This window comes from Mesoplodon mirus (genome assembly GCF_964341445.2).
Source record: "Mesoplodon mirus genome assembly, chromosome: 3".
NCBI lineage: Eukaryota > Metazoa > Chordata > Mammalia > Artiodactyla > Ziphiidae > Mesoplodon > Mesoplodon mirus.
The window spans coordinates 161,971,172-161,992,863 of record NC_138978.1 but is presented as its reverse complement, the minus strand read 5'-3'; the positions used below and the strand labels follow the sequence as shown (position 1 = coordinate 161,992,863).

Below are 21,692 nucleotides of genomic sequence, written 5' to 3'. Positions count from 1 at the left end.
CACTTCTCGCTCCTTAAAAAACAAAAAACAAAAAACCTTGAGGTGTACTTAATCAAAATTGTGTTGAAATAAAGGTATTTATAGAAATAAATGAATTGGATCATTTGAAACTTCATTTATAAATTCTTTATGTCAGTTTTTTTTTTTCGGGGGGGAGAGAGGGGTGTTTAGTGCCCTGGTGCTATTGTTTTAAATGTTTTCAGGCTGTGAAAACTTTTGAGAAAAGATGTTGATCCTTTCTCCAGAAAAATATTCAAATAACACACAAAGTTTTGCATATAATTTTATGGGGGCTATGGGCCATCTGAAGCCCATCTATTGAACCCTTTTAGATCTATAAACCTATCATATTTTATAGTTAGACTGGGCCTCCTATAATTCAAAGCCTGAGCTCTACTGAGAACATCATCTTCACTGCTAGGCCATCTTAGCTATTCAGCTTCAGTAGGAAGTGTAGCTTAAGATTTGATCTCTCTGCAGGTCAGTTCTTCACCTTTCAGCATGATCGCTAGCCTCATTTGCTCAAGTAACAGTTTGACTTTATATTTATCACACATAATTCTAAGTTTTAGAAGAGTTACTTTGTGGTAAGTATAACTGTTCCCAAACTTAGAATTACATGTGATAAATATAAAGTGTTCAGACTCAGCACTTGTGAATTTCTAGATAAACTGCTGAGTACACTAGTAAATTCTCACTCATGGTCCTACAACATGCACACAGAGTAATGACAATTTAGGATTTACAAAAACCAAATGCTGTGCACTGCTCAGCCTTCTGTAGCCCTTCATGCTATGGAAGCTACTTTCTCTGAGGTCACTAGTGAGTCTTTAATTGCTAAACCCAATGGTTTAGAAGTCATCCTACTCAACCTCTCTATAACATCTGACAATGTTGATCACTGCTTCCTTGACACAACTTTCATCATTTTATGGCTTCCTTGACACTTGCCTCTCCTTATTGTTTTGCTGCCCACTCTGGCCTCACTCCAGCCTCTTTCCTTGTCCCATCTTCTTTATCAGGCTCATACCAGTATGTTCCCTTGGACCCCTTTCCATTTCAGTGTTTACTCTCTCCCTGGGCAGACTTACCAGGACTTAATCATCGTCTAAAGGTGAATGGCTCCCCAGGCTTCAGTGCTACCTTCTTCTTCCAGAGCTCTAGATCTGTATTTCCAACTGGAGTACTGTGTGTCTCACAAATTCTAACTATTTAACACATCCAACAATGCCCCAAACCTGCCCTCCACTTCCTTATCTCAGTTCGTGGCAGCAGCATCTACCCAGTCACTAGGGTTAGAGTCACACACGTCACACCTCCTTCTGTCCATCACTATGGCTGGCTAGGGTTGTTGCATCAACAGTCAACATAACATGGTGGTTAAGAGTAAGGACTCTGGAGCTGGATTGCCAGGGTTCAAACCCAGCTCTACTACTTACTAAGTGGTTGACCTTGAGCAAGATTCTTAACTGCTCTGTCTCAGTTTACTCACCTCTAAAATGAGATGAGTGAGAGTAGCTACCTCCTGGTGTCTCTGTGGGCATTAAATAAGTTTGTATTTGTGAAGCATTTAGAACAGTGTCTGTCACAGAGTAAATGCTACGTAGGTGCTCGTTAGTAAATTGGTTGCTGGTTTGTCCCTACTCTAGTCCATCCTTCCCAGCGCTAACAGAGGTTTTCGAGGGGCTGCCAGTTACTGAGTGGTCAACCAGAGGTCAGTCATTATGCTAAGTGCTTTATGTACAGGATTTCATTTAATCTTCATAACTACCTGTCAGGGAAGTGCTATTATTCCCATTTGAGAGATGAGGGAACTGAGGCGTGAAGCACTAATGTACTTGGCCCAAAGTCACACACTATAAATGCCAGAGTTGGGATTCTAATTCAGGTCTGTCTATTCCCAGAGCCATAGCTCAAAACCAGGAAGCCACACTATATTGCTTTCCCAAGGCAAAGTTAGTCACTGCATAGACTTCAAACATCCCGCACTGCCTATGCTGTCGTGATCTATTCCTTTACAATCTTATTCCAACTTAACTTTATTTCCTGCAACTTCCCTCTATGTGGCTGTCCTTTCCTTCCTCTTTCCTTCTCTCCTTCCTTCTTTCTTTTCTTCGTCAACATTTATTGAATGCTTGAATGCCAGCCACCACGCTAAATTAGAGAAAATGAGAGAAAAGAGCAATTTGTCTTCAAGGAGCTCATAGTCTGATGCAAATTATTACTGACAATACAGTGAGGAGAGTGCACCAGGGGGATGTGGGAGCCAGAATGGGTAAGGGAGGTAAGGGGATGGGGACTGTTTCTTTGAAGCAGGGACATTTAGCTGCCTTAAAGGATATTCTGCTCAGACAACTTCTTGCCATTCTCTAACAGCCCTGAATTCTCTTTGCTTTTTGCCTTTGAGATCTTTGGAGGTGTCTTTCTCCCTGTCAGATAGTTGTTTAAGACTGTATTTGAAAGCCACTTTTTCTGGGATACCCTTCTTCCCTTCCTAGTCAGCTGAATGTGTCCTTGTAGATACCTCAGTTACAGTGCATATCACATTGTAATCTAGATATTGGCCTATCTGCCTGTCTATCTGACTGGATTTTGATGTCCTCCAAGGAAAAGACAGAGTCTTATTTATTTATTTATTTTTATAAATTTCTTTATTTACTTATTTATTTTTGGCTGCATTGGGTCTTCATTGCTGCTCGCGGGCTTTCTCTAGTTGCAGTGAGTGGGGGCTACTATTGGTTGTGGTGCGCAGGCTTCTCATTGCAGTGGCTTCTCTTGTTGCAGAGCACGGGCTCTAGGCATGTGGGCTCAGTAGTTGTGGCTCGTGGGCTCTAGAGCGCAGACTCAGTAGTTGTGGTGCAGGGGCTTAGTTGCTCTGCAGCATGTGGGAGCTTCCCAGACCAGGGCTAGAACCCGTGTCCCCTGCATTGGCTGGCGGATTCTTAACCACTGCATCACCAGGGAAGCCCTATTTTTGAACTGTCCTTCATTCCCAAAGTAGCATGGCTGGCATATCATAGTGTTCAGTAAAATTTTGATGAATGAAGAGTTATTTGCCTATTTACAAAAGAAAGTGTAAGAGTTACTTCTGATTCAGACTAAAACTATTCAGATTATAATTCTCAGTACCTTAGCACAGTACTCTGTAGAAAGTAGGTTTTCAATAAATACTAAGTATTTGATTGTTCTGTCAGTGAACTATCTGAAGTAATGCTAGGAATAGGAAACTTATTATTAAATTTAATTCTGTAGATAAACTAAGATTTTCAGGTCCAACTGAGTCTTGGGGGCTCTGGATCCAGCATAAGAAAAATTAAGAATTATTGGTAATAGTATTGAGGATTTCCTGTCTTCTCTGGGTTGAGTCATGGTTCCAGAATCTTGTGCACAGTTAAGGTACCAAGGTATGGTGCTGTTGGGAGCCAGATGCCACGGTCTACAGGAGTTGTAGCCAAGAGTCTACCATTCTTCCATCATCAAAAAGTCTACAAATAATAACTGCTAGAGAGGGTGTGGAGTAAAGAGAACCCTCCTACACTGTTGGTGGGAATGTAAATTGGTGCAGCCACTATGGAGAACAGTATGGAGGTTCCTTAAAAAACTAAAAATAGAGCTACCATATGATCCTGTAATCCCACTTCCCACTCCTGGGCATATATCTGGAGAAAACCATGGTTTGAAAAGATACATGCACCCCAATGTTCCCAGCAGCACTATTTACAATAGTCGAGACATGGAAGCAACCTAAATGTCCATCAACAGATGAATAAAGATGTGGTGTGTGTGTGTGTGTATATATATATATATATATATATATATATAATGGGATATTACTCAGCCATAAAAAAGAATGAAATAATGCCATTTGCAGCAACATGGATGGAGCTAGAGATCATCATATGAAGTGAAGTAAGTCAGACAGAGAAAGACAAATGCCATATGATATCACTTATATGCAGAATCTAAAAAAATGATACAAAGGAACTTATTTACAAAACAGAAATAGACTCACAGACGTAGAAAACAAACGGGGAAAGGGGGGGAGAGATAAATTAGGGATTTGGGATTAACAGATACACACTACTATACGTAAAACAGATAAACAAGGACCTACTGTATAGCACAGAGAACTATATTCAATAGCTTACTATAACCTATAATGGAAAAGAATCTGAAAAAGAAGAGGTATATATATATATATATATCTGAATCACTTTGCTGTACACCTGAAACATTGTAAATCAACTCTACTTCAATTAAAAAAAAAAGAGTCTACTATTCTAGTCTATACTTGGTAAAGGCCCAGCAACCTCTTTTGCTGCTGCTCCTGGTTCTGTCTTCCTAGGCACACTATGCAGTTATTTCCTCTCTGTGGTTGTGCCTCCTTCCTGGGGGCATAGCCCTCTCTTGCTGTCTTTTTTCTCCTGACAACATTTACCTCCAGTAGAGGGGAATTGTTATGGAGGGCAGCGGGGTATAGTGCTGATCTGAGAGGAGTCCTCACTCCTTCTCTTATTCTTCTTCTTTTTTTGACCCTGATTACCCTTTCACCCAAGGTTGAGGCTTTTTTGTATAATAAAAGTCAGAAAGACTCATAGCCTATGCCTGTTTTCCATAATGCATCACCCCTGTCCTGAGGAAATAATTGCAGAATCCCTACTGGCATGAATTAAGAGGAAGGGGAAGGGGGAAAAAACACATGGAAAAAAAAAAAAGCCAACAGTAGATGTTGATAACTAAGAGTACTGTCTCGGTCATGGTAGTCCCCTAGTCTTTGGGCATCATCAAAATTGTGAGAATTAAAGGACAAGGTACTGTACGTATAAGGGGTTTAGAATAGTGTTTGTTACATGGACAGTGAATGCTTAACAAACGTTAGTTATTATTATCCAGGGCTCCTCTACTCAGGGAAGGACCTTGGTTAGTGTCCAAAATCAGGTCCTCCAGGACAATCACTCCCACACTCAAAGTAGTGCCAAGCTGTGTGTGTGATCTATTCTCCATTCTCCTCGAGGACAGTCAGCCTGGATGCTGGGTCCATGTCTGGTCTCCCTGAGGGTAGGGATCCAACTGTATCTCTAGAGGATTCTCTTTCCTCCCAACATTGGTTATCCTCTCAACCCCACTCCTAATCTCCAGGAAGCTCAGTCACAAGTCCAGCTGGTACCCACAATCCTGGTTTGGGCCCAGGTGTTGTTGCTGGCCTTTCTGGTAGCCCCTGGACTAGATAATTACATTGAAATCCAGAAGCAGCATGTAATTCTTGGCACTGACGTCTTTAATTAAATTCAACAAGCATTTATTGAGCACCTAGAGCATGTAAAATAGGGTTCCTTTAAATACATGTGGCCCTTAACTATTTAGTCTGTTTTAGTTACTCAATTTGGATTAATGTTGATCCATCATTGAGGGTTTTATGAAGAATAAATATCAAAATGGAAAAACGTTTGCACAAATCTTTTTTTTTTAAAATAAAGTTATTTATTTTAGGTTGCCTTGGGTCTTCGTTGCTGGGCGTGGGCTTTCTCTAGTTGTGGCGAGCGGGTGCTACTCTTTGTTGTGGTGCATGGGCTTCTCAGTGTGGTGGCTTCTCTTGTTGCAGAGCACGGGCTCTAGGTGCATAGGCTTCAGTAGTTGTGGCTCGCGGGCTGTAGAGCGCAGGCTCAGGAGTTGCCGCCCACCGGCTTAGTTGGTCCGGGCCTTGGAGATCTTCCTGGACCAGGGCTCAAACCTGTGTCTCCTGCTTTGCCAGGCAGATTCTTAACCACTGCGCCACCATAAAAGTCCTGCACAAATCTTTGAAAATATAAACATCTTGTGTGGATTATTGTTGCTACAGTATTAATATTAATTGCAATAACAACACTGTTGCTTCCCAGGCTGGCGGTAAAGAGCAGCTGTAAGGCCCACAGGCGCCAGACGTAAGAGGTCAGGGGAGGTGCCTTCAGCACGTCCGGCCCAGAAGGGGCGGAGCCTTAAGGAATGTACGCAAATCCCGCCCCTTACTCCGCCCCCACCGTCGGTGCGCGTAGGCGGTTACCATGGCGATGACGTATAGAGGGCGGGGCGGGGCGGGGCTATGGAGAGGAGGAGGAAGATGGCGGGAGGGCGGCTCTGAGGAGACCTCGGCGGCGGCGGAGGAGGAGAGAAGCGCATCGCCGCGCCGCGCCGGGGCCCATGTGGGGAGGAGTCGGAGTCGCTGTTGCCGCCGCCGCCGCCGCCGCCGCCGCCGCCTGTAACTGCTGGATCCGAGTGGGAGTGAGGGGGAGACGGCAGGATGAAGTTCGCCGAGCACCTCTCCGCGCACATCACTCCCGAGTGGAGGAAGCAATACATCCAGTATGAGGTACCGGCAGCGGCCGGGTAGTGGGAGGACTCGGAGGGGCCACCATCTCGCCAGTCCCGACCTCCACCGCCGCCTTCCGCTCCTGCTGCTTCCCCGCGCCCGGGCGGACTTTGACCCGGTGCGGCGGGGAGCCACTGCGGCATCCCCGCCGCGGCCGGCCCCCTCCGGGCCCCGCTGACCTTCCCCTCCCCCGCAGCCCCGCTGCCGCCGGGGTAACGGATATGCGGGCGGCGGACCGGGAGGGACGGTACAGCCGGTCGGGGCTGGGGAATGGTGGTGGGAGGGCGAGGCGCAGGTGGGGGAGTCGGGGTGTGAGGGTAGCCCGGGGTCGCGGCGGTTCCGCGCTAATCCCCTCCTCCCGCTCACCCTGACCTCTGGTCCCCACCCTGGGCGAGCGCCCCCTCGCCAAGGTTAGGTCTTGTTTCTCTCTGCTCACCTCTCACCAAGGAATCCTTCTCTTCCTAGATAAGCCCCTCCAGTGATTTCCTTAATTCCACAGAGCCCTTCAGCTTTCCCCCACTTGCCCACTGTTGACAAAGGCTTTGTAGCAGCGTTGAAACTTGATTTAAATGTGTATCACACATGCGGTGGTTACAGTATGCAAACGTATCGTAATCAACTATTTTGTTTTGATAAAAAGACGTTGATTCGTTTTTTTCACTAATTTAATGAAGTATATAAAGTAATCATATCTTTGGTTTTGGCTCTTCTGTTGTCTTGGAATGGAGTGAAGGGGAAGAAGAAGGAAGAAAGAGAAGGGAATTATTAAAATTTTCAGGTTTTCTTTCCTAAAATTTTTGTTAGCTAGGGAGAAAAGTACTATCTTGTAAACAATGTACTTTGAAAACATACCTGTGTTATTACAGAAATCATGGCCTTCCTCACCCTGAATTACTGTGATAACAGCTCCTGAAGGGTATTTAATAGATAGTGATAAGGAACCTTACACTAATAAAAAGAGAAGTGAGGATAACGAGCTTATTTATATTTTCAGAAGCCAAGATACCTGAAGGGCTTTAAGCATTGCAATAGGTTATTCTCAGTGGCTGGCAGTTCAGCTCCTGGATAGAGAAAGACTTAATCTGTAACCTCCAGGAATTCATATCTATGTTATGTGCAGGAACAAAGAGTATAAAATCAATATGAACACAAATATTCTAGCTAGGTTTTATAAATTGAGATATTTCGATTTTCTATTTAATTTCTGTTTTAAGTTCATTGATAGGATGTTTAGGCAACAACGTGGGTTTATTTGTTCGTATAACAGTTGTAATAATTGAAGAAAAGGAAAGGGATGGAAGTAGGTTAAACAACCTTGAAGATTGTAAAATAAATTCACCGTGTAACATACAGTATTTGAGTATTGCCAGAAATGAAAGGCCTAAAATTATGAATGCTTTTTTCACTTAATTTTCTTGTAGTGTTTTGTGGCTACATTTTGTAAGAATGAAATAAGGGATTAGCTTTTCAGCCTGTAGAGTTTTTGATTTATTGTTTCTAATAACATTTGGTCAGTTTTACAACCTTGGCTAGAGTCCAGATGATGGTTTTTATTGAAAGGAAGGTATTGGTCTTTCATCTTTCTAGTAGTACTTTTCAGCACCGCTGCTAGTTCTTCATAGAACACAGCATGCTGAAGCAACACCTTACACTTGTTATATAGTATGGAATGCTTCATTTGGGGAGAAGTAATAGTGGCTGATTGTATGCTATGATTCATTTTAAGTATTACAGCACTTAACTGTTTCATAGAATTGTATTAATCTGGAATACAGTTTCTGGGGCTGGAAGGAGAAGCATAAGATTTAGTTTGATGATGAAATTACCTCTTGATTGATAATGTCAGCTTTGTGGCTGGAGTCATTCTGGGACTCTTCATTCACATACTACATTTGGACATTAGTCCTAAATGGTTACTTTAGTTTGGTCAGAGAGGAGAGGAACACATTTAATATGTGTGACTACATTATCTTTCCTAGGCCAATTAGAACTTATGTTTTGAAAAATTCATTAATTGTTGAAATTTTATTCTGCAGAGGGTCCCTACTATGTGACTCCTGTCGTGGAAAAGCTCATTGTTTGGTAGGCAAAATTAATAAGGAGCACTTTTCTTTGTGAATTGGAGCCATTAAAGACATTTTTTATAGGGTTGGGGTCTATGTGTTGTATACTATTTCTCAAGAGCTGGTGCTGTTCCTTTAAAAACAGTTAAAGGGGCATAAATAAGCGTCTTTAGAGTCTAGGAATTTTGGCAGCTTAAAACTTTGGGGGAAAAAGGACATCATAAAAGATGTTAGCATTTGCTAGAGAAAAGAACCTTCTCATAATGCAGTAACATGTAGTTTCTCATATATGAAGATGATACTCTTGAAACACTTAGTAGAACAGACACTTGAATTTGTTTTTCAAGTACTGGTGATGAAATTTGGGTGTATTACTCCTGATTTCTTGTGTAGGCTGCTTTCTAGTGCTGTGAACGACTGTGAACTGTTCAGCTTCTTTGGTTTTACGTCATTTTGCTATATTAAATTTTACTTGAAATAAGCAGAGAATTAGATTAAGCTGAAAATGTTGTTTTACATCTCTGATTATATGTATTATTATGTACACTCGGTCATACAATAAGTGCTAGTTCTTGTATATGTTCGTCATGAGGCCATGGGGACAGTCCTTTTGCCTTTCCAGGGTTCTTTCCTCTTTCATAAAATAAGAATATAGGGCCAGAGCTTTTCAAGTTCTGTTGTAGTTCATAGGTTTTTTTGTATTTTTAAAAATTTATTTATTTATTTATTTATTGGCTGCATTGGGTCTTCGCCGCTGTGTGCAGGCTCTCTCTAGCTGCGAGGTGCAGGGACCACTCTTCGTTGTGGTGAATGAGCCTTTCATTGTGGTGGCTTCTCTTGTTGCGGAGCACGGGCTCCAGGCACGTGGCCTCAGTAGTTGTAGATTGCGGGCTCCAGAGAGAAGACTCCGCAGTTGCGGCGCACAGCCTCAGTTGCTCCGTGGCATGTGGGATCTTCCCAGATCAGGGCTTGAACCCGTGTCCCCTGCATTGGCAGGCGGATTCTTAACCACTGCACCACCAGGGAAGTCCCAGTTCATAGGGTGTTTTTTTGTTTTTTTTTGCTTTTTTTTGCGGTATGCGGGCCTCTCACTGCTGTGGCCTCTCCCGCTGCGGAGCATAGGCTCCGGACGCGCAGGCCCAGTGGCCATGGCCCGCGGGCCCAGCCGCTCCGTGGCATGTGGGATCCTCCCGGACGGGGGCACGAACCCGCGTGCCCCGCATCGGCAGGCAGACTCTCAACCACTGCGCCACCAGGGAAGCCCCATAGGTTTTTGATTTAACTTTTAATGGATTTCATTTTTTGGATTGTTAAAATTATTGTTAGTGATCCATCAATATCCTGAAAATTATCAGTTTCTAATTTAAAAATGAATTGTGGCGTTCACAGACTTGGTCTTCATAGGCAGAATAATAAAGCATGAAAGAATAGAGCAACATGGAGAAACCATATAAAGAAAATCAGTTTGATCCATTTGTGAATAGTTTTTACAAACAACAAACACAAATGGGAAGAGACTACTATTCCTGTTTCCAGTAATCTATTTGAGTGTAAATCTTGGCATATAATATAAAACATCAATAAAGCTTTATAAGAGTACTTTTAAAAAAATTTATTTAACTTATTTATTTTTGGCTGCATTGGGTCTTTGTTGCTGCGGGTTTTCTCTGGTTGCCGGGAACAGGGGCTACTCTTCGTCGCCGTGTGTGAGCTTCTCATTGCAGTGGCTTCTCTTGTTGCAGAGCACGGTCTCTAGGCACGCAGACTTAAGTAGTTGTGGCTCGTGGGCTCCAGAGCACAGGCTCAGTAGCTGTGGCACACGGGCTTAGTTGCTCCACAGCATGTGGGATCTTCCTGGACCAGGGCTCGAACCCGTGTCCCCTGCGTTGGCAGGCGGATTCTTAACCACTGCGCCACCAGGGAAGCCCCAAAGAGTACTTCTTAAAATTTAGTATCAGTGATTGTATATTTTAGAGTTCTGTAATTGATTAATCAAAATTAATTTAGACCAGTTTCAACCAAATAGGCTAGTATGACCATGTTAATATTTTACAGAATATTAGCAAAAGAAGCAAATATATTTGGTGCCTTAGGCTGCTGACTTGTGTTTTCTTCCCTAGGGTCCTGTGCTGCTTTGGTTTCTCAGGAACCAGGAATGGTTTTTTTCAGTGTACCCCGTAGTTTTGTAAGGTACTAAAATAATGAGGTATCTAAATTTCAGGACTTTAGAGTTAAAAGGGAATTGAGAGATTATCTGTCTCCTTGGTTTTTTTTCAGGCAAGGAAACTAAGGTCCAGAAAGGTTAAGTTATTTATTTGTCCAGGATCATATATAGATAGCTAGTCTCTTGAGCACAGATGTGTAAGCATTGGGAGTCAGGTCACCCAGACTGTGTGACCCTGACGAAATCACTTCCTCTTTCTGGGCTTTAGGTTCTCCATCTGTAAAGTGAGAGAACTGGACTTGATGGTTTCTAAGCTCACAGCCCTCTATTTTCTAAGGACCCATATAGCTCCAAATTTCTGTACATTTTTATGGTTTCATTATGTTTTGCATATGAAGAGGACAGAACTTAGATCATTACTATTAATAGCATCCTTTTAAATTAATAGTCTCCTTTCAAATACTTTTGATGATAGTTTAATCTGTGACTGGAAAGCTGACCTAGTGAAGCTTTCATTTAACTTAAGTAAAAAGTGATGGTCATAGTTTCATTTTTTGTTGCAAGATTTGGGAAGGGATTTTCCATAAACTGCATATCCCTTATTTTCAAGTGTAAGGAAACATTGCCATAACATTATTGTGATTTTCATTTATAGAACTCTCCCATGAGAACACTTGTGTTGCAGGCTTCAATTTCCCAAAGGTATTATGTTGATTAGTTACAGTTAACTTGCCTTGCTGGAACTTGTTTGAAATTTCCAGTTTGGCCACCCGATGGGGCACAAACCACACTTTTTCTTTTAGGCACTTCGGCAAATGAAAGTACAGTATAGCATATTTAAAATAACATTTGAAAATGAGTATAGCAGTAAGATGCCTGGCATTTACAAATGTTTCTTCATTGAGTGAATGAATGTTGTATAAAACAGGAAGTTATTACTGTTCTTTATTATCTTTGTATAATAAAGTGTGTTAGGTTAAGTGTCCTGGAAAGATTATACTTGTCCATCCATCCCTGAAGGTTGGTTTTGGATCAGTTTTTGAGTGAAGGCCCAGATCATAAGAACATAAGACTCTTATTTGACCTGAGGTGACCATGGAAAATCAGTCCTGGCTTCAAATCCAGTCCTAATCTGAAAAGCATTTGAGACTGATTGAGTTGTGCTGGCTAGATGTTGCAAGTATATTTGCATCATAGCCCCCAAAGGAGAGTACCCAACACTCCCATGGAGTAAGAGAAGGTAGTTTTAGAAGTCTTAATTATATTCATTTTTATGCATATGACAAGAAGAAATGAAATTTTACTAACATTGAACAAATGGATTGATGCAATGACCTTGTTTAGGAGGTAGTCTGAGGGAAAGAGAGATAAGAATTGCTAATAGTTTTCTCACTTGTTTGTTCACTTTCAGCAAATAGCAATTAATCCAGTTTATGGGTGCATAGTTAAGATGAATTTATGGACATTATTCAGTTTTGACTAAACTAACCCTTATAAAATGGATGTGACTTAAAAAGACTCTTGTAAAGAAGCCTCAACAGCAGTACCAGCCTTAACAGCATATTGCAAGCACATGTGAACAACAAGAAAATGGCAGAGCTGACAATTCTGCTTCTAGTACTAGCTTTTTGTCAGCCAAATTACAGAAAAAACAATGGTACTTTAATAGACCTGACAAGACGTTTGCCAAAAAGTTTCAAAGTAATTAAGATAATTCTTTGAAATAAGATTTTACATCCGTTGTCATCCACAGTGAACACCCTAAATATGTTATGTATTAGAGTTTTCTGGCTTTGTGAGGTCTGTTTTCCAGCTTATAGCCATTATAATCAAGTTTCAAAATTAACTGAATCCTAAAGTTTGAACTAGGCCTTTGAAATACTAAAAACTAAGATTTTAAAAAGTAATGAACTTTTTCTGTTAGGTTGCTCTTTAAAAGTATTGTTATTGATAATTTCTTAAGAGAGATTAAAAATATTTGCACATTATTCACGAATGAAAGTTTAAATTATTTATTTTATTAGTGTCTCATCTTTTAAAACTTTCACTTAAAAAAATTCTGTGTTTTATAATGCACACAGTTGTAGAAGGAGATAATTTATAAACAAAGGTACATATATTGGAGGTGCATAGTAAACTTTTTTTTTTTCTTTGCGGTGTGCGGGCCTCTCGCTGCTGTGGCCTCTCCCTCTGCGGAGCACAGCCTCTGGACGGGCAGGCCCAGCGGCCATGGCTCACGGGCCCAGCCGCTTCGCGGCATGTGGGATCCTCCAGGACCGGGGCACGAACCCGCGTCCCCTGCATCGGCAGGCGGACTCCCAACCACTGCGCCACCAGGGAAGCCCAACTTTTTTTTTTTTTAATAGTGATATGACATAAAAAAAAGTTTGGAAGATTTTTCTCAAGTTGTATAGCTTAACTGCAGGTGGTTTGTGGGTTGCTTGGTATTTAATTGGCCTTTGGGATTGAGAGATTGTCAGAATTCACTAGGATTCTTGCCCAGTTGTATTTTCCTTTTCAGGTCTTCCCCTTACCTAGTAAATGCTAAAAGAAGCCAATAGGGCCTTCCCTTGCGGTCCAGTGGTTGAGACTTCACCTTCCAGTGCAGGGGGTGTGGGTTCGATCCCTGGTCAGGGAGCTAAGGTCCCACATGCCTCGTGGCCAAAAAACCAAAACATAAAACAGAAGCAATATTGTAACACATTCAATAAAGACTTTAAAAAAGAAATGGTCCAGGGCTTCCCTGGTGGCACAGTGGTTGAGAGTCCGCCTGCCGATGCAGGGGGCACGGGTTTGTGCCCCGGTCCGGGAAGATCCCACATGCCGCGGAGCGGCTGGGCCCATGAGCGATGGCCACTGAGCCTGCGCTCCGCAACAGGAGAGGCCACAACAGTGAGAGGCCCATGTACCGCAAAAAAAAAAAAAAAAAAAAAAAGGTCCACATTTAAAAAAAAATCTTTAAAAGAAGCCAAGTAGACAATGCCCATGAACAAATGCCTTAAAAATTATTCATTCATTCAACAAATATTTATAGAGGCTCTATTATGTCCTATAGGCTGATAGATTTGTCATTAAATTCTGGCTCTTTTGTTGTCTTAAAAATAGAAAAAAACAAAAAGCAGTATTTTATTTTTTTATAAATTTATTTATTTATTTTTGGCTGCATTGGGTCTTCTTTGCTGCGCGCGATTTCTCTAGTTGCGGTGAGCAGGGGCTACTCTTCATTGCGGTGCGCGGGCTTCTCATTGCAGTGGCTTCTCTTGTTGTGGAGCCTGGGCTCTAGGTGTGTGGGCTTCAGTAGTTGTGGCACACGGGCTCAGTACTTGTGGCTTGCGGGCTCTAGAGTGCAGACTCAGTAGTTGTGGTGCACGGGCTTACTTGTTCCGTGGCATGTGTGATCTTCCTGGACCAGGGATCGAACCCGTGTCCCTTGCGTTGGCAGGCAGATTCTTATTCACTGCGCCACCAGGGAAGTCCCAAAAAACAGTATTCCTGTGTGTGTGTGTGTGTGTGTGTGTGCGCCTGTGTGCGTGTGTGTGTGTGTGTGTTTGGTTTTATATTTTAGTCAGCCTAGTGCTTTCAAAATTAAAAATGGTGTAGAAAGGGAAGATTGTAGATTGAGGACTTGGAACATGGTTAAATTTGGATCACTTGTGTAAATAATATGGATTCATAATATGGATGAATTCTCCCTGTTTTCAAACTTTTTATGTTATGTGCCTTTAAATTTAATTTGTTTATAGGAAGAAATTTGGTTACCTGTTTCTTCCCATCACTAGGCAGGTGTGGTATTTATGGGGACTGATCAGAAAATCCTTAAAAAGTTGTTTATTTATTATAGGTCAGAGGAAAGTTTAATTAACCTGCTGTAAGCATAACTTACAATTTTCATATTCTCTGTAACAGGAGGGACAGTATGTTGATTAAGAAAACATAGTCTTTCCTTATTGAAGGTGACCTGCAGTATTTGGAAAGACTGTAAACCATGAATAAGGAGATGTAAGTCCTTAGACCCAGTTCTGTCACTGAATAGTCATAAATAATTAGTGAACAAGTGATTTTTTTGAAGATTGAAGGGTGAAATGTAATCATACAGGAAAATGAGAAGCTTTTAGATTATTGTGTGTGTGAATTACTTATTTAAGCTAAATTGGTAAAGTTGTAATTCACAGCAATCCAAGTGCTTTGTGTGCTTTTTCTATACCTAAGAGAAGTCCTTTAACTTTTTGGTCTTGGGACCATTTGAAACTCTTAAAAATTATTGAGGATTTCAATGTCTATTGATAATATGCTATATTAGAAATTAAAACTAAGAAATGTCTGAAACACAAGAGTATACAAGCACACCTCTACTAGCCATCAGAGACATGACATGACATTTCATTTAGCCTCTGGAAAACTCCACTGTGTACTCATGAAAGAATGAGAGCGAAAAAAGCACACGAAGTTGTAGTATTATTATGAAAATAGTTTTGACCTTTTGGCTCCCCTGAAAGGGTTTCTGAGAGTTGCTGCCTTAGAGCACAGGACTCCTGTCAGAACGTTTGGAGATGGCCCGAGAAAAAGCTCTCTAGTCTTAGGAAGCACATAAGAGGATAAAGGAAATCCCGTAAGTGAGGATTCTCTGGTATATCCCCCCTGCACAGGATGATAGAGAAAAGAAAGTTGTCTTTCCTGGGATTCCCACTTCCATTCTCTCTTCTTTGAATTGAATTAGTGGAAACGTGGTCATTTTGTCATTAAGGAGCAAGGCATTAACATTTATTGACCAGTTAGGAACCAGGTGTCATCAGTATGTTACTTCATTTAATCTTCACAACAGTTTTGTGAGATAGATGATTTATTATCTCCATTTTACTGATGAGGAAACCCAGGCTTAGAGAGACTAGTCAGTTTGTTCATGCCACACATCTAGTAAGTAGTAGAGCCAGAATTTGAAATCAAATTTGTCACACTTTGGAACTCTTGCTTTTTTATATGCGAATTGTAAATAACAGTGGTGGCAGTAACAGTGCCAGGAACAGTAGCAGGAACAACAGCTGATGCTTTTTGAGTGCTTACTTTGTCAGTCACTGCGACATTACTTTAAAAACGTTTTCCCTTTATAGCAAGCTGTTCAGGTAGCTTGTTACGTTAGTTCTGTTTGTAGATGGGGAACCTGAGTCTTAGAGCCATTAAGTAACTGATTATGTTGAAACTGCTAATTGCGGTTAGCAGAGATGAGACTGAAAGAGCCCCTGCTTTTAATTCCTACATTATACTGCTTTATGAAAAATAAATAAATCCATCCATTTATACATAAGTACATTTAGGCGTAGTCTTACCTGTTCTCCAGCACCTGCTGAAGTAATGGCTGGTCTATTTTTAGTCCCAGGTCTCAGTCTGCATGGTTTGGAGGTAGTAGAATATGGTCTGGAGGTCAGAGTTCACCTGTGTTAATTAATTTTTTCCTCAAGATTATCAGTGTAACTATTATGAGGTAGGCAGCTGTTAAATAGAGGACCTTATAAAGATGAGCCATAAGAAAAAAATAATGAGATATAATGATAAGTGTAAGAAGAGGAAGATAAAGAACATTGGATAGAGCTGTTCCTATGCCACAGTCGTGGCCTTTGGCTTTTAGATCATTCCATAGATCATGGAAAGTTAGACCTCTAAGGAATTTCAGATATTAATTAAGTCCAATTCCCTTTTTTACTTGAGTGGGAAATGAGGTCCAGAGAGGTTATGATTCAAGCACACATGGCTTGGTTAGTGGCTGAGTGAACACAATCACCCTGATTCATTTTATTGTTTAACTATTTTGCATCGTATGCTTATACGTCAATAACGCATACAGAGAACAAACTCTGAAGCCAGACTGCCTAGGTTCATATTCCATCTGGACAGTTTACTAGCTGAGTGACCTCAGGCAAGTCATTCTACCTTTCTGTGCTTCAGTTTCCTTATTTGTATAATCGGGACAGTAATAGTAGTTACAGGACTTTTAAAAAACATCTTTATTGGAGTATAATTGCTTTACAATGTTGTGTTAGTTTCTGCTGTATAACAAAGTGAATCAGCTATACGTATACATATATCCCCATATTCCCTCCCTCTTGAGACTCCCTCCCACCCTCCCTATCCCACCCCTCTAGATGGTCACAAAGCACTGAGCTGATCTCCCTGTGCTATGTGGCTGCTTCCCACTAGCTATCTATTTTACGTTTGGTAGTGTATATATGTCCATGCCACTCTCACTTTGTCCCAGCTTACCCTTTCCCCTCCCCATGTCCTCAAGTCCATTCTCTGCGTCTGCGTCTTTATTCCTGTCCTGCCGCTACGTTCTTCAGAACCATTTTTTTTAGATTGCATATATATGTTAGCATACGGTATTTGTTTTTCTCTTTCTGACCTACTTCACTCTAGTTATAGGACTTCGGTGAGGATTATATGAATTAAAATATGAAAAGTGCTTAGACAATGCCTATATTTGCTATTAAAATTATTTAGTTAATGCTAGGTTAACAGTATCTTTGTGAGGGAAACCGAGCCTCAAATTTTGTCCCTCTGGGCTTGTCCAGTTCAGATTTTCTTGGAAAATGGCTTTGTTGATTTTAGGTATTACTCCTGTTATCTGTGATATTTTTATTAATAAATTGTCCTTTTTTATATACAGTAAGAAATTCAGGTGGGAACAGTTATATGGTTTTGAAATAAATAAGTTCTCCTTGGTTACCTGTAACTTGCATTCATTTCAGTTATAGACTGTGCCTTCATATGCTTTCCTTTTTCAAAAATGGGGGTGAAATTCACATGTGCATTCCTAAGTATGTTTGAATAGCTTAAGTGAATCCTTTGAGTTTTCAGAGACTATCTAGTTTTAGTTCTTTTCACTTCTGTAATGGAAATTTAATTTTTAATACTAGAATTAGTTTTAGAGTTGAAAAAGACCTTCTCAAGCCCTCTGTTGCACAGATGAATAAATCGAGGACAGAAAGGCCAAGATATGTGGTCAGTCTCACAACTAGCTGATAGGAGAGCCTGGAATAAAAGTATTGACCTCCTGCTCACTGCTATACCTTGCTGAGGCTTATCACTGCCATATAAACATTTCTTTACTTTTAATTTTAAGAATAAATTTTCTTTGTAAGAGCCCACGTGAATATAAATGTTCTTGTTAATGATTACTTAAATACTTAGTGTTAATAACATTTATCTGAACCTAATCCATTAGTTCACACATTAACGACCTCAAATAGTTCATGTGTGTGTCAATTAAAAGACTAAGTAAGTTAAGAGACTCAAACCTTAAAAATGTTCTTTACTCAACTACAGAAAATTAGCCATTGCCCCATCTAGGTAGAAACCTATTGTAGGTGAGGAGACAGGACTGAGGAATTATGGTAAGGCTTGAGGAGTTAGGTAGAGATGAGAGCAAGACTCAGGAAAGTTGAAAAATCATTTGGGCATTTCTCTGTAGCATATCTGTTTGAATATTAACACAGGTTACATGTACATGAAGAGCACCTCCCCTCCCCCCCACCCCCCATCTCCCCATCTCTTGTAACATGCTGCCAAGCCAAAGTCAGGACACATCTGACTAGAGGAGATTAGAATATGTATTAAACCAATTTGTTAAGTATTCATGAGTGTCCCCTTCCTTTTTTTAAAAAAAATAATAAAACAATGATGATGATAATAACAGCCAATGTTTATTGAGTGTTTCCATTGTGCCAGGCATTTTACATTTAAACCTTACCCTCTAAGGTAGGTTTTGTTATCCCTGTTTTAAGAAGTCGCTGAGTCTTAGATTGAGTAGACTGCCCAAGGTCACATAGCTAGTGAATGGTTAAAACCAGAATTCAGACACAGGTTTGTCTTATTTCAGAACCTGGATTCTTTTTTTTTTTTTTGTAAGTTTATTTACTTATTTATTTTTGGCTGTGTTGGGTCTTCGTTGCTGCCTGCGGGCTTTCTCTAGTTTCAGTGAGCAGGGGCTATTCTTCGTTGAGGTGCGCGGGGTTCTCATTGCGGTGGCTTCTCTTGTTGTGGAGCACAAGCTCTAGGTGTGTGGGCTTCCGTAGTTGTGGCTCGCGGGTTCTAGAGCGCAGGCTCAGTCGTTGTGGTGCTTAGCTGCTCCGCAGCATGTGGGATCTTCCAGACAAGGGCTCGAGCCTTTGTCCCCTGCATTAGCAGGCAGATTCTTAACCACTGCGCCACCACGGAAGCCCCAGAACCTGGATTCTTAACATGGTGTTACATGGTCAGGATCATGCAAGGGACTGGCGAGGTAAAAATAGGTAAGCCCCTGTCCTAGAGGAGCTCATAACTTGGGTGGTCTCCTAATCGTATTGTATTGTGATCATGTTGCAGAGGAATGGCCAATTGATTTTGCTCTGGAGATCAAAGGTATTTATCTTAAAAGCTTTCACAGAGGTAGTGTTTGAACTGGGTACTTAGAGATTCAGTAGGGTTTGATGACTTGGTGAAGAGGGGACAGGGCACTGGCGTCATTCTAGGCAGATAGGGTAAAACTGAACAAAGGCATAGATGGATGGAAGTATCCAAGCATATTAGTGAAATCTGGTTTAGTTGGGTATGTTGGAGAGGTGATAGTGTGATTTGGAAAGGTGGACTGGGAGGGATCAAGGGGTGAAGGGCCTCAAATACCATGCTGAGGTGTTTAAATGTTTCTTGTTGTGAACCATTAAGGATTTTAAAGAAGAGACTGGGGAGAAGGATCAGTGCAAAGTGAGAGTGTAGTTTAGATCCTAGAGGATGCGTTGGAGAGACCAAGACCAAAGACAGGAAAACCAAATAGTATAGCCAAAAATAGTAAGAGCTTGAATTAATACCTTATTTAATCAATTTTCCCACACTTTAACATCTGAAATCAGGATACATCTCATAATTGTCATAGATTAATTGGCGGACTTTTTTTTTCCTTCTTAGAAGCACATAAAATAATGGTGTATATTACTATTAGTGGCATCTTAGATTTGATTGATTGATCATCTTAGATTTATTGAAAGCCTACTGTGTGTCACGCAGAGTCATAGATACCTGTTAGTGTCCAGCATCTGGCAGTGTCTGGCATATTTAGAAACTTTAAAAGCAACAACAAAACAAAATGTAACTGAAAGGCTATGGGATCTGCCTGAGATGTCATTAAGGGATAAGAAACAGAGATTCAGGAGAGCATGATTGAAGGCAGTGAATGGAGAAAATAAGAAAAGTTCATGTTTATCCCCTACAGAGTGTGTCTAAAGCTCTGGAGATCAATTACTTTGGTATCAATTTAGAGAAGTTGGTCTTATTCTTTTAATTTTGTTTATTCAGTGAATGCAGAGTTAGACCTTTTAATTAGTTTTATGTAATACCCTCAAATGTGATCATTTAATGACAAAATTGAGATGATATTCTTTCTCCTGTCTTTCCAGTATTTGTATAATAGCAGGTAGCAAAACTGTTGATAAGCAGGTGAGTCACCACCTCTCATCACAGAGTTCAAACTTTTTTTTTTTTTTTTTTTGCGATACGCGGGCCTCTCACTGCTGTGGCCTCTCCCCTTGTGGAGCACAGGCTCCGGATGTGCAGGCTCAGCGGCCATGGCTCACGGGCCCAGTCGCTCTGCGGCACGTGGGATCCTCCCAGACCGGGGCACAAACCTGCGCCCCCTGCATCGGCAGGCGGGCTCTCAACCACTGCGCCGCCAAGGAAGCCCCGTGTTCAAACATTTTTTGATTAAGCCTTTCTTTTTGAGTAGAATAAACGTGTTTGAAATATGAGTAATTTCAAATTATGCTGCCATTAGTTATTTGCTAAAGAGGATTGCAAAATCTTTTTTTCTAAGATTTGTTTGCTTAGTATCATGGACTTTCAAAAATTCAGTTCCTGATAGATTCAGAAATTAGAAAATGGATTGATTTAGAGACCACTGAAATTGAAATTGTAATAACCCCGTGAGCTTGGGCAAGTCATTTAGCCTTCCTGTGCCACAATTGTCTTATCCTTAAACTGGGGATAATGATAATTTTTACTTTGGAGGATCATGTGAAATGAAATGAGTCAATCATTGGAAAACAGGACAGGAGGTGTAATAGTTACTACACATAGTAAGTGTTATATAAGTATTAGCCATTATTACATACCTGTCCCTAGGGGTTTGAAACTAACAGTTGAGCAGCATCTTATTTGATTTATTTACTCTTGACCTGGGGGGAAGGGGTCAGTGAAACTGTAACTAGGAAAAGACAACTTAGACTGTTTATTCAATTACTGGACAAATGGAAGTTGAAAGAATTTTACCTTTTTAAAAAAGTTTAGTATAGGGGCTTCCCTGGTGGCGCAGTGGTTGAGAGTCCGCCTGCCGATGCAGGGGACGCAGGTTTGTGCCCTGGTCCGGGAAGATCCCACATGTCGCGGAGCGGCTGGGCCCGTGAGCCATGGCAGCTGAGCCTGCACGTCCGGAGCCTGTGCTCTGCAACGGGAGAGGCCACAACAGTGAGAGGCCCGCGTACCGAAAAAAAAAAAAAAAGCCATAAGAGTAACTTTTATTCATTTATTCAGCAGACGTTTATTTTAGGGTGTTGGTACTCAGTCTTTTAGCATAACAAGACTCATTCAACGTCATGAAATTTCTTGGAAACCAAATGATGGTAGCTGGACTTTTAGAATCCGTTGCTTGAGAAACTACATTTTGATCAAATTAATTACTGCATTTTATAGATTCTAAGATGCACATTCCTTGTTCCACATTCCTACGCCTTTGAAATTGAGATTCATTTTACAGATGTCACATAGTTAATTGGTAATGTTTTTCTTAATGGTACGTAAAATAATGGTGCAATGATAAATAAATTAATGGTGTGTCTTAACAATTGATGGTATCTTAGACTCAATGAAATATGGTAGTATTTTATTAAGTACAAATACCTTCATGTATTTTGACAAGTCGTAATGTGTTTGTGGGAATCATTATTTAGCCTACAGAGAATACCTAGTTTATAAGGTTTTACAGTATTGAAATTGGAGCTATGAAGTGGTCTGAGACCGATGGATTAGAAACCATTTTTATAAGTGTATAGGTGTATTGCAGAAACTTTGGGTTCCTTTTTTGTTTTCTTTCAGATAAATG

The 21,692-nt window shown here is 40.9% G+C and overlaps 1 protein-coding gene across 1 annotated transcript in view; it reads left to right on the top strand.

Moving 5' to 3' along the window:
• The first annotated feature begins 6,087 nt into the window (after nucleotides 1-6,087).
• XPR1 (xenotropic and polytropic retrovirus receptor 1) overlaps nucleotides 6,088-21,692 on the top strand; it is a 198,317-nt gene continuing 182,712 nt past the window's right edge. Inside the window, exon 1 of the mRNA XM_082616569.1 lies at nucleotides 6,088-6,346. Coding sequence (XP_082472695.1) covers nucleotides 6,278-6,346 — 69 coding nt within the window. The 5' untranslated portion in view covers nucleotides 6,088-6,277. The remainder of the gene's footprint in view (nucleotides 6,347-21,692) is intronic.